The following is a 13,491-nucleotide window of genomic DNA, read 5'->3' as shown; positions in this document are numbered from 1 at the left end:
ACAACTTCAGGATTTCCTTGGGTCATCAGTCTCCAAGTACTTCAAAAGTCTAGTAGGAATCTGGTAAGGCATCAAGAACAGTCTGCACAAGGGAACTGTCTAAAATGACTTCACCTGCAGAAATAAGCTGCTCATTGATATCCTTGACACTAGCAAGGAAAGTGTCCATATCATCTTCCTCATGCATAATCTTCGGCTCCAGCTCTTTAAGCAGCAAAGCAATTTTAGCCTCATTGCGGCTTGCATAAAGACCTGCTAAAATATCCCAAGCCTGTTCTGCAGATTTTGCTGAACGGATGTGAGGAAAAATGGTGCGCTTCACAGACAACGCAATCAATGCATGAGCCTGAGCATCCTTAACATCCCAACGAGCTTGTTCTGCCATAGGCAAAACAACTCTAACAGCAGCAAGACCTGCAACATCCTCAACATCGCCTACATCCTCAGAACCAAGACGTACATCAATGCCCTGCACAATGTTCCAGACGCCCTTTGACACAAGAACATGTTGCATCATATAAGCCCACATAGGGTAGTTGTCCCCATCCAACCTGTCCTCAGCAAACATCTTGAACACATCTATGTTGTTGTTGTCAGCCATGGTAAATGCTGCACCTGATGTGAAAACTGCCCAAAAATAGGAGAAACGGAGCGGGAACAACACGTGCTATATAGCACAAACCGTAGAAGACTATAAGGCACCTGTTATGCAAAAAAACGGCACAGACAGAAATTATGCACAAAATGAAGAAATAGCCTGTGCAGTACTGCCTGTAGTGGAAACGGAGGCGGAAATGAGCCCAAATCAAAATTCTGAGCTGCGAACTGCGAACGCTCGCCAAAGCTCATTGAAATCGAAGAAAGTGAGCAGGCGTGTACTGGAGCAGCTGGCGACTAAGCCTGGGAGGACGTAACCTGCTCTGATACCAATTGTTGGAATTAGGGTTGCAGAGAAACGCACACAACTTGGAGAAGACGAAGGAAGCTCAAGGCACACAATAGAGTGTGTGTTACTTAGTATGCAATGGAAAGATAGATAGCCCTAGAGTGATGGGCGTATATACAATGCACGGGGGAGAAAACCTCCTAAAGAGGGAAAAAATGCCCCGGCGGTCCTAGTGTGTTCACACACATCACTACCACATATATATGGTAACACGAGCCCCTATTCTTAGGTCTAGACCTTATACCACCTCAGGCAAGGTCCACAAAGGTGTTCAACGTTTTTGAAAGCATAACCATGCCAGCCTAAAAAGAATGATGATCTCTGTATACTAGCATCCGACACTTTAAAAACCTAGTCAGCTTACTATGGCATCCCAAGAAACCCAATTCAATACAAAAATGGTAGGACTTGTATAATGACCATGTTTTCTTGAAATTCATTTCTTTATTCATGCTTATGCCTTTTAGAATTTATAAGTATCATGATGTCACCCTTTCAATCCTTAATGAATAATACCAAAAAGATATAGCCTCCAGCCTTTAAAGCAGTAATTTTCATCATCATAACAATTTATACTGATACCAAAATCGCCCATCAAGACCGCAAGTAGACCCATGCTCTATGCATATTTCGCCATATTGCAACATGTAATGATTTCACAAAGTACCATTTTTAATCTTAACTCATCAAGCAAAAGAACTCAACTTGAGAAGAAGAAGAAGCCAAAGGGTGGACTTCCAGGACATGTTGTTTTTCATTCCCCTTCACCATTTTATTACACACTCCAAGTACAATCACTCAAGAAACTAACTCTCAGTTACTAACAGAGAATACACAAGCATACACGCATCGACTAAGTGAGGGAGACCCTCACCTTTAAAAATTTTATGTGGATCACGCTGAGAATTTGAAGCCCCAAATATAGTCCTGCAGCTCACCCTCGGCTATGGATTCATCGGGGGAAGATGCTTGCCATAACTGGGCCATGTGCATCGCCTCTAGACAACCTCCATAATAGAGATGAAACCTGACTTTGCAGCCCCAAGTTAGCACGCTGCAGAGAAGTTACCATCTCAACTAATACTCGTACAGAGTTATACATTATAACCCAACCCTAGTGAAGTCTACCAAGTGAAAAAAAACCCCCAAGGACTTTTATGCTTGGTTATATAAAAAGGAAGCAATATTGCCGGCCAAAGGAAATACTATCTTGCCTCAATATACCTCGAGGCTTGTGTGTGTGTGTGTGTGTGTGTGTGTGTGTGTGTGTGTGTGTGTGTGTGTGTGTGTGCGCGCGCACGTACGTGTGTGTGTGTGTGTGTGTGTGTGTGTGTGTGTGTGTGTGTGTGTGTGTGTGTGTGTGTGTGTGTGTGTGTGTGTGTGTGTGTGAGAGAGAGAGAGAGAGAGAGAGAGAGAGAGAGAGAGAGTGTCTGTGTTATAGGTTGTCGCATTCGGAGAGAGCAAGGAGTCTTGGCTATTGATCACAGACTCTAGTGCAAAACATAGGAAAATGCTTGGACAAAGGGTTGTCCTTGTGCTATAGAATGGATATGCAAAGGAGAACGTTGGGCTGCAATATATAAGATATATTGCCAAACAAGGATGTACATAGAGTGCATTGAGTACTATAATACACAACTTAAATTGGCAAACTGTGAGAAAAGAAGTGTGTGTCTATTTGATATATAGATTCAATGATCAAGATTGACCATGCGCTAGTGAGGAAAACATTGAATCTATTTGATATATAGATTCAATGGTAGAGATTGACCATGCACTAGTGAGGAAAACATTTGGCTAAACTAAACTTAAGGAAGCATTGACAAACTCAAAAAAATACAAAAAGCATCAACATACTAAAAATTGAAATCCAGTACCAACCTGGTAATTGTGTACGGGTGTCATTCAATTGTGCCAGCCAAAGGAAAATGTTTGAATCAAGCTACATAAAAGCAATGTGAATAGTTAAACATTTTATTTTGCAATTAGACACAAAATAAAAATGCTAAATATAAAGTGTATGTATGTCATGCAAAAGTGCCGTACAAAATTATGGTGGAGAGTTGGCAATGTGGTCTCTCCAAAAATCATAAGAAACGGTTTTGTGCCCTGCCCCATAGCATTTATATGTTGCACCAAGAAAATACATAGGCATAGGGAATTGGATACAGAAATGGACCTTGCAATGTTGTTGAGCTGCAATTGTACTTGTGCAGTCGAAACACTGTTGTGAATATGTGTCCTCTCTATCATACACAAAACAAGAGTCAAGACAAATACAAAAGATACAGGATATTGACTAAGCTTAAAGAGAAGCAAAGGTAACTTTATATTGTACGTCATAAATGATTAGAGTTTATTGTAGTGATGAGTCATCAATTCAAAAGGCCCACTAAAACCTAGTGAAGCACGTTGCTACCATTATGAGCCATCTTATAAATTGCAAAGTTTACATAGCTCAATCATTAGCAGCTATCTTCTTTTGAAAACGTAGCTACTACCAAAGAGGTGACGGGTGTCGGACGTGTCCAAATTAGATGGGCGAGTTTCGTGGTTTTGAGAGGTCTGGCAGTACCTCCACCATGCTCATCATCTCCTTCCAACCAGTTATGGATCAAGGTTTAAGGAAGATGCTTTCAACCTATTGTCACAGGTTGTACCAGAGGTAATGGAGACAGGGTGGGTACTATAAACCCCAGTAGTTGGTAAGGGGAACCCACATTTGTTGGTGGTATCATTCAAAAGTATCAAAGCAGTTGGTAAGGGGATCCTACAGACATTGATGGCATCATTCAATAGAATTGAGGGGACAATTGAATTGAGTGTGCTTGTATGTTTGGTAGAGGATATGTAGCACAAGGATTTCATATGTTGCATCAATTGCCACTTGTTGGCAGCCAAATTGTGTGGAGAGCCATCAGACGGCTATAGTGTGTATGCAAGGGTGAAACAATAGCTCGAATCTGCTTGAAACCATTGATAAGTCTCTTCTAGATCACCTGCAGCCTCCTCCTTGGAGAGAGAGAGAGAGATAGAGAGAGATAGGCACCAACTACTCCTTTTTGCAACTCAAAAACACAAAATCTATAGCACACCATCGTTACGCACTAGAGTCAAGTTGACCCAACCTCCTCGCAACACGTAACCGTAGAGCTAATCGCAAAGATAAGGTTCAATTGAGACTTTGCTCCACCATGGAAGTCCATAAGTTGCCATGAAAATTCATGTGAAGACGAGACGAGACCCTGCCAAAGGGGAAAGACCGGAGTATTTTCTTTTTTCAATGACAATAGAGCCGATGGCAGTGCTTTTTTTTCAATGACAACAGGGCTGATTGCAGTGCTTTTTTTACTTGGGGCAACGTTTTGAGGTTGGTGCTTTGCACCATTGGATTAACGTTTTTATTCAATGCATGGATTAATGCTATGGCAAAGGAAGATCCCGCTATATTGGCATCAACGGGTATCACATACTCCTACGTAGGCGTGTGGCTTCATGATCGTGTGGAGATCATCGCCAATGACCAAGGAAACCAAATCATTACTCCCTATCACAAGAAGATTTAGAAATTTTCTCATGTAGGAAAATGGAGTCTTTTCTAGTGTTTTTCACACAATGAATAACATCATGAGCTTCTGCTCGAGAGGCACCGCATACCTAGCTAGGTACGATTGGGGGCAGGGGACCACCGGCCCCCCCCGCACCGGGGCCGGCGGTCCCCTGCCCCCAATCGTACCTAGCTAGGTATGCAGCGCCTCCCTCACAAAAGCTCATGATGTTGAGGTAAGTCACAATGTGGGAATTATTGTGAGAATTTGTCCAAAACTTCTTGTGTATGTGGCCTTAATTGAAACTGAGTGCGTCTCAATGACTTGGCCAAGAACCAGGTCGCCATGAATCCAATCAAGCCATTTTTGGTACGTTCTCATGTCTTGATTTTGTTGATTTCAAGATATGCATGATAGTATGCACATGTATTAGATTTATAGGGTTTTGGCTGGATTTACATGCATCATCTGTAAATCTTGTGCTTGTCATTCATGCGATCTTACTCTTCTCTTATACTTTTACATGTTTACATGTATTGCAATCACATGGTTACCCATGGGCACTTGTGTATTTTGTTGTTTCCATGTACCTATATGGGGCAAGTAGTTTCTTGCCCAAGGCTACCGCATATCTTGTAGCTCTTGTGCTAGCTATGTATCGACACTCTTTGATGGGGCAAAATGTATCTGACTTGCTCTTTCTATTGATTCCTTTCACATATGCCAAGTGCCTCATTGGAAGACGATACTCCATCTCCTTGAGTGTAGAGTGATGTGAAGATGTGGCCTTTCAAGGTAATTGTTGGGCCTAATGACAATCCATTGATTGAGGTGCACTACAAGGGTGAAGAAAAATAGTTTATTGTAGAGGAAATACTTTCTATGGTGCTGATCAAGATGAAAGAAATTGTTGAGGCATTGTTGTGCGCCACAATTAAGAATGCCATGATTACGTTATCTCCATATTTTAGTGATTCTCAGAGGCAAGCCACCAAGGATGTGGATGTCATTGTCGGCTTGAATGGGATGAGAATCATCAATGAAGTCACTACCACAATGATTGCTTTATGGTTTGGACAAGAAGACAGCCTGCCACGACAAAAAGAATGTCCAGATTTATGACCTTGGAAGTGGCACCTTTGATGTCTCTCTTCTTACAATTGAATAAGGTATGTTTGAGGTGAAGGCCAGTGTTGGAGACACTCATTTGGGAGGCAAGGATTTTGAGACTCACATGGTCAACCACTTCATGTAGGAAATCAAGAGGAAGTACACGAAGGATATATCAGGCAATTTCAGGGCCCTGTGTAGGTTGAAGATAGCTTGTGAGAGGGCAAAGTGGGCATTGTCATCCATTTCTTAGACAACTATTGAAATTGACTCCCTCTATGAAGGTATAGACTTCTACTCCACCATCACAAGAGCCCAATTCGAGGAGCTGAACATAGACCCTTTTAGAAAGTGCATGGAGCCTATGGAGAAGTGTTTGCGAGATGCAAAAAAAGGATAAGGCCTTTTTTTTCAAATCAAACAGGATTGTTAGAGATTTGCAGCAACGCAATAGCTGGATATATCGATTGGCCTAATGTTAGGACAGCCCATGGCTTCATGGCCCTACCACATTTGGCATACATGTCAATCAAGGCTTTAGTCAGGCTTTAGTCAGGGGTGCTGAAAAAAGAATTGTTGCTTGGCATTGCCTGGGTCGATAGGTATGCCAAATATGGTGGACTTTACTAAGCACAAAAAGTTCTTGAGAAGCTTCTTGTAGGGAATGTCAACTCTCCAAACACACTGATTGTAGCACCATGAGTTCTTGAGGGGCTGAAGTAAACACATCTCTCTAGATACAATCACCTATGCTTGCATCTTGAAGGCGTGTGGCAATTTTGAAGATGGTGTGATGGGCAAGAGCCCTGGGCTATTTTCAATAGATGCAAAGCAAGGGAATCTCTCCAGATGCAATCACCTATGCTTTTGTCTTGAAGGTATGTGGCACTTCCCAGATGTTCAAAATGGCATCTCTTCAAGTGCAGTGATTGTTGCAAGATATGCCCAATAGGACATGGGCAAGAAGCTCTAGGCAACGATCATGTATGCACAATTTAGTGTTCTTGAGAAAGCACAAAAAGTGCTTGAGGAGCTTTCTATCATCTTTTGGAACGCATTGATTACGGGATATGCTCAACACACAAAGCTTTGGGGTATTTTCAGTGATTCCAAAGCGAGGGCATTTCTCTAGATGCAATTACATATGCTTGCATCTTGAAGGCATGTGGTACTATGCAGAACACTGATATGGACAACATAATTCACGATGATATTGTTAACAAGAGCTGTTAAACAAAATTTTCCTGTATATTCTAGAAGTGGTGTACTTCAAAAATCACAAAGAGTCCTTGGAGAGCTGTTTGTCTGGAATGTTAAGTCAAATTGCATTAATTGCGGGATATGCCAAACAGGGGCAAGGCCAAGAAAATCTAGACTATTTTCAGTTGATGCAAAGCGAGTGCATCTCTCTATATGCAATCACCTATGCTTGCATCTTGAAAGCATGTGGAAATTCAAAATATGCTAAGGTAGGCAAAAGAACTTACGATCATATTGTTAGTCAGGGACTATCCAAAAAATATTTATACTTGGCATTGCCTTGGTCAACACGTATGCCGGCAGGGCCAAGAAGCCCTAGGCTATTTTTAGCAGATACAAAGCGAGGACATCCCTCAAGATGCAATCACCTATATGGGCACTATGCAAGACATTGATATGGGCAACAAAACTCACGATAATATTGTAAGTCAAGGGCTTCTCAAAAAAGAATTTGTGCTTGGCATTGCTTGGGTCGACATGTATGCCAAATATGGTGTACTTCCATCGAAAGCACAAAAAGTTCCTACGGAGCTTCTTGTACGGAATGTCAAATCTTGAAATGCACTGATTGCAGGATATGTGGAATAGGGGTAGGGCTAGGAAGATGTGGCATACATCAAAAAGCACCTTGAGTGGCTCAAGCAAGTGCATCTCTCTAGATGCAATCACCTATACTTGCATCTCAAGAGCATGTGGAACTTTGGAAGACGCTGACATGGGCAAAAGAACTCACATCGATGATATTGTTACTCAGGGGCTGTCGGAAACAAAATGTTATGCTTGCACTACCTTGGGCGACATGTATGCCAAGGGTGGCAAGGCCAGGAAGCCCTGGGCTATTTTTAGCCGATGCAAAGTGAGGGCATATCACCTATGCTTTTGTCTTGAAAATTAGAGGACGATCAGAGTGGAGTTAAAGCAACGACAAAAAGAGGACCACACCAAAGAAGTTAGAGGAGTGTGGCTCTACGCAAGACGCTGATACGTGCACTTGGAATGACTTTTCTTGGAATGCACTGATTGCAAGATACACATAACAGGAGCAGGGTAGGAATCTCTAGGCTATTTTTAGTGGATGCAAGTGAGGGCCTCTGTTCAGATGAAATCACTTATGTGAGCATCTTGAAGGCATGTGGCTCTATTCAAGATGCTAATTTTGATTCACTCTAATATTGTTAGTCAGGGGCTATTGTAAAAAAATGTTGTGCTTGGCAATGCCTTGGTCAATATGTATGCCGGATTTGGTGCACTTTAGAAAGCATAGAAAGTGCCTGAGGAGCTTCCTGTCCGAAATGTCGTCCCTTAGAATGCATTGATTGTAGGATACACACAACAAGAGCAGGGGCCACAAAGATCTAGGTTGTTTTTAGCAGATGCAAAGCGAGGGCCTTTCTCCTACTACAATCACATATTTGTGCATCTTGAAGGCATGTGGCTCTACACAAGATGTTGATATGGGCATATAAATTCACATTGATATTGTTACTCAGGGACTATTGAAAAAAAATGTCGTGCTTGGAAATTCCTTGGTTGACATGTTTGCTAAATGTGGTTCACTTCAAAGAGCACCAAAAGTGTGTGAGGAGCTTCTTGTGTGAAGTGTGGACTCTTGGAATGCACTAATTGAGGGATTTTCTAGAAAGCTCTGGTATGTTTTCAGCAGATGCAAAGCAAGGGCCTCTATCCATATGAAATCACCCAGGCATGCATCTTGAAGCCATGTGGCTTTACAAAAGATGCTCATATGGGCACAAAAATTCACAATTATATTGTTAGCTCGAGGCTATTGAAAAAAGATGTCGTGCTTGGCACTACCTTGGTCGAATGTATGCCAAAATGTGGTGCGCTTGAGAAAGCACAAAAAACGCTTGAGGAGCTTCGTATCCAGAATGTCGTCTCTTGGAATGTACTGATTGCGGGATAAGTGCAACAAGAGCAGGGCAAAAAATCTCTATGTTGTTTTCAAAAGATGCAAAGCGAGTGTATCTCTCCAAATTAAGTCACCTATACTTTTATTCTGAAGGCTATACTTACATCTTGAAGGCATGTGGCATTACGCAAGACGTTGACATTCATGATGAGGCTCTTAGCCTAACTTTCCTTTCCTTTGGTCCTAAGCAGGACACAATAGGCAGCGAGCATGCACCAAGGGAATAAAATTAGCCTTTCCATGGGGGATGTGGACCAAAAGACAAGGCAAGATTGTCTATTGATGAAATGAAAGTCTTTGGATGAGGAGGATGAACATGTCCCTTTTAGGTGACCAGAGAACGAGTTTACCCAAGAGATGGATACAAAGTCAGCCTATGGAGAAAATTAGGTGTACATGGGTGCATGTTCTCCATCTATCATCTAGGTGTCTCTCTCCTAAGAGCCCTTGTAGTACCAAAATTGTGTGTGTCTCGGGACTCTCAATTCTTGAGTGTATCCTACCCAACATTGGCATGCCAAGGAAGCCTTTTTTCACAAGATGCAAAGAAAAAAGAGCCTCTCTCAAGATGCAATCACCTATCATACACCTGAAGGCATGTAATTGTACAAGACATTGCCAAGGGTGATAGTATTCACAATGATGTTGCTAGTCAATGTCTATTGCAAAAACATGAGGTGCTCTTGAAAAGTTTTCAATCAGCTTCCTGCTTGGAGTGTGGTCTCTTAGAGTACATTGATTGCAAGATATGTCCCCAACATGGTCATGCTAAGGAATATCTAGACTATTTTTACGAGATACAAAGTGAAAAGAGCCCCTCTTTAGAGGCAATCATCTGTGCATGCACCTTGAAGGCCAAGGTGTTACCATGGGGGATAGTATTCATGATGAGGTTTCTAGTCAAGGGTTGTTGGAGGGATATGTTGTTCTTGCAAGTGCTTTTGTTGATATGTATGCTAAATATTTTGACCTCACAAAAGCTTGAAAAGTTCCAGATGTGCTCCATGCCCAAGATGTTTTTTGGAGTGCATTGATTTCAAGATTTGCCCAAACATGGTTGTGGCAAGGAAGCTTTGGACTATTTTGACTAGATACAAAGAAAAGAAGAAATTGGGTATGGGAAATCACTAAGTGGCTCTAAGGAGCTAGTAGAGTAGCTCTTTGATGGGTTAGAGGTGGAAAGCAGAAGGTGAGACAAAGAAATAGGCGGTATGGATAGATATGAAACACAACAATAAGGGTTGAGTACCAGGAATGAGAGCTATATTGAGTGGAAATTCTAGCAGGGAATGGGCACAAGTTTGAGGTCCAGTATTTGGGGTTGTAGAATAGGGACTAAGTTGAGGCGAGGGGCAATAGGGATCACAAGGGTTAGATTGGCCATTTGAGTGCACAAAGGTATACCCACCAACGCGGGCCTAATGAAAGGAAGGGTTGTTGGATGAGCTCACGGCCCAGGATGTTGTCTCTTGAAGCAAGTTGATGGTAGGATATACCCAACATGATGGTAAGCTCTAGACATTTTTCACCAAATGCAAAGCAAAAAGAGCCCCGCCTCAAATGTAATCGCCTGTGCATGGACCTTGTAGACCTGTGGAATTTTGGATATGTTTTCCACATATGCAAAGTGAAAAGTTCCTCTCTACAAGTGCAATCCCCTAAGTAATGCAAGGCATTACCTAGGGCAAGAGTATTCACAATGAGATTGCGAAACAGAGGTTGTTGAAGTAACATATTGTGTTTAGAGGTGCTTTGATCAACATGTATACCACACAAAATTTTTGGTTCAGCTTCTTTCCTAGAATGTGGTTGCTTGTAGTGCATTGATTGCAACATATGCCCAACATGGTTGTGACAAGGAAGGCTGCATTATTTTCACAAGATGCAAAACAAAAAGGCCCCCTCTCAATGCAATACCTATGCATGGACCTTGAATGCCTTTGGCATGTGTGAGACATTATCGTGGGCAATAGTATTCATGATGAGGTTGCCAATCAAGGTCTATCGTAGAAACATGTTGTGCTTAGAGATGCTTTGATCAATATGTATGCTAAATGTGGTGTCATCACAAAAGCTCGAAAAGTCCTAGATGAGCTCCCTGCCTGGGATGTTTTCTCTTGGAGTGTTTTGATTTCAGAAAATGCCCAACATGGTTGTGGCAAGGAAGCTCTCAATTGTTTTCACCAGATGCAAAGAAAAAAGGTCCCTTTGCAAGTGGAATCACCTGTGCATGCACCTTGTAGGCTTGGGGCATTTTGTATCTATTTTTATCATATGCAAATGAAAAGGACGTTTCTCCATATACAATCACTCATGAAGTGTAATACATCACCTTGGGAAATCTTCTTCATGATGAGGTCGCTAGTCAGGGGCTCTTGGTGAAACATGTTGTGCTCATAGGTGCTTTGGTTGGTATGTATACCAAATCTAGCACTCTCAAAAAAGCTCAAAAATTTTTGGATCAGCTTCCTACATAGAAAGTGGTCTCTTGGAGTGATTTGATTGTGGTGTGTGGACTAATAGTCACGTGGCTGTTGGTTTGTGCCAAGCAAATGTGATCTATTCAAGAGCGGCAAGAAATCAAGGTTACCTGAGAGAGCACATCTTGCCATGTAGAGCAAGGAGATTGTGGTTTCAAATAGCTAGGTGGGTTATCGGTGCCTCCTTTGCTCATCAATAAAAAAACCAAGGCCCACATCAATCAAAGGAGTAGGAGGTAAATCATCACATGCACTACTACAAAGGGAACTAGGGTTAGGAATTTTAATAGCCATTAGGAAATAAGCTGAGCGGTGAGGGTGAGGGTGAGGTTCCGGATTACATGAACACGGCTGCAACACGCCAAGTCAAAGGCTAGGTTGCATCTTGAAGGCTTGTGACCTTACGCAAGATATTGGCATGGTTTAGAGATTCATGATAGCAGAAGGGATGATGATTGCAAAACACATATGAGTAGCAAGGTGGTGGAACAATGTAAGGAAGGTCTAGGAGACTATCCATCCAAGGTTGTGCTTTAATGCAGATGACCAGTACCAAACGGTACACTTATATTCCATATTTTGATTTTTTGTATGTTGGTACTTAGATTCCATCGTGTACACATTAAAGCAATGAAATTACATCATTTTGATTGAAAATATTGTAGATGAAGGTGACAAGGATTGTAAACAATTTGTGATGCCCAACAAAAGGCCACATGGACAATACTCCACGGCATGGCAACCTGGAATGATACATGTGCAAATGAACTTAGTCCATTGAAGAAAAAAGGTTTCCATTGAGAAGCTTAACTTGACGCCAAAGGAGACAAGGTCTTGTACCGCAAACCATGCTATGCAAAAGCATTTCCTTGCACCGCATAACAGTTCTGTGCACATGCAAGAGCTTCCTCACAACGTTGATGAGTACCTCTGATCTGCACCCAAGACCTTATGATATTGTGGCCCTTAGAACTTAGGACTATTGGCAAAAATTTAATCTCGTTATTACCCACGCAGGCTGGTAGGTCACGCGAAGTCTTCAGTGCTCACGCAAGCAGATCATTAAGGCCCTTGAGAGAGAGAGAGAGAGAGAGAGAGAGAGAGAAGCAGGTACTAGCGATGGTGTCTCTCACAGCAGCCACAGTCACCGTCCCCTCCTTCTGCGGGTTGAGTGCATCAGAGGCAACGAGCAAGGCATTAAGCTGCACCATTGTTCTTGCAGCCCCAGTGCGCCCATCTCTCGCAATCTCTGCATCGTTCTCCGATGCGACTGCAAAGGTTTTGTCGGTGGCGCTTGTGGCCACCACAGCCGCAACTCTAGTGATGGCCGGATCTGCAATGGCGGCCAAGATCAAGGTTGGAGACAGTGGGAAGCGCCATCCACATGACGGTGTCAGCAGGCGAGGCCATTGAGTTCTCTCTGGTGGGTGAGAGTGGACATAATGTGGTGTGCAACATCCCTGCCGATGCCCGGCAACGCTGGCGAGTGAGCTCTAGGCTGCTTCCATTGATGAGATTGACCTTTTGACAGAGGATGAGCCCACCTTTACCGCCAAGGTCTCCACATCTGGCACCGACACCTACTACTGCACCCCCCTTGGCACCATCATTGTCAAGTGAATGACATGACCCGCCCTCATACAGAAACTCCCCTTTTCTGTGTTTTGTAGATGAGCCGTCCATTGTTATCTTGCGCCCTTAATGAACTAAATTTGTTCAATACGAGAGAGAGAGAGAGAGAGAGAGTTCCAAATAGCAGTAGTAGGTCAAAGGCTCCTATTACAAGCATGTAAGAGTTGATTACCAGCAACTCAATGGGGTTTAATAGTGAAGGAGCTTTGTCCATGTTTTGATTGCAAACGCTGAGGCTGAAGTAGGAGATCAGTGCCTCAATTAACAGGCTGCCTACTGATGTCATGCAAAAGTTGAATAGGCAGCAAAGAGAGTTGTCCTACTAGCTGCCAGTTTGATTCGAATGATTGTTTTTCACTAGGCCCTTCCACATTGCGTTTTGAAATGCAACCCAGATAGGCCCAGTGAAGACAAACAAAAAAGTTGCCAAAAAAAGATTGGCACCATGGCAGGTAGTTATGGGCTGGCCCGGTTTGAGAGCAAGAGAGTCTCAAAGAATTTCTATTACACTAACGTTCAATATTTTTATATGGCGTAAGGTAGTATGTGGCGCTTGAGTACATGCCGTGCATGCACCCTCATTAC

At 42.6% G+C, this 13,491-nt stretch overlaps 1 protein-coding gene and 1 pseudogene across 1 annotated transcript; both read left to right on the top strand.

Moving 5' to 3' along the window:
* The first annotated feature begins 3,483 nt into the window (after positions 1-3,483).
* On the top strand, positions 3,484-6,004 carry LOC147431022 (heat shock cognate 70 kDa protein pseudogene; annotated as a pseudogene).
* Positions 6,005-11,970: 5,966 nt separating this feature from the next.
* Positions 11,971-13,133, top strand: LOC147431021 (uncharacterized). The gene has a single exon (XM_086494496.1). It carries the CDS (start codon positions 12,226-12,228, stop codon positions 12,685-12,687), a length of 462 nt encoding a protein of 153 aa, XP_086350622.1. The 5' UTR covers positions 11,971-12,225; the 3' UTR covers positions 12,688-13,133.
* The last annotated feature ends 358 nt before the right edge of the window (positions 13,134-13,491 follow it).

Source organism: Adiantum capillus-veneris, chromosome 21 (genome assembly GCF_014529385.1).
Source record: "Adiantum capillus-veneris isolate H3 chromosome 21, ASM1452938v2, whole genome shotgun sequence".
Classification (NCBI taxonomy): Eukaryota; Viridiplantae; Streptophyta; class Polypodiopsida; order Polypodiales; family Pteridaceae; genus Adiantum; species Adiantum capillus-veneris.
This window is presented reverse-complemented; position numbering and strand designations above follow the sequence as displayed.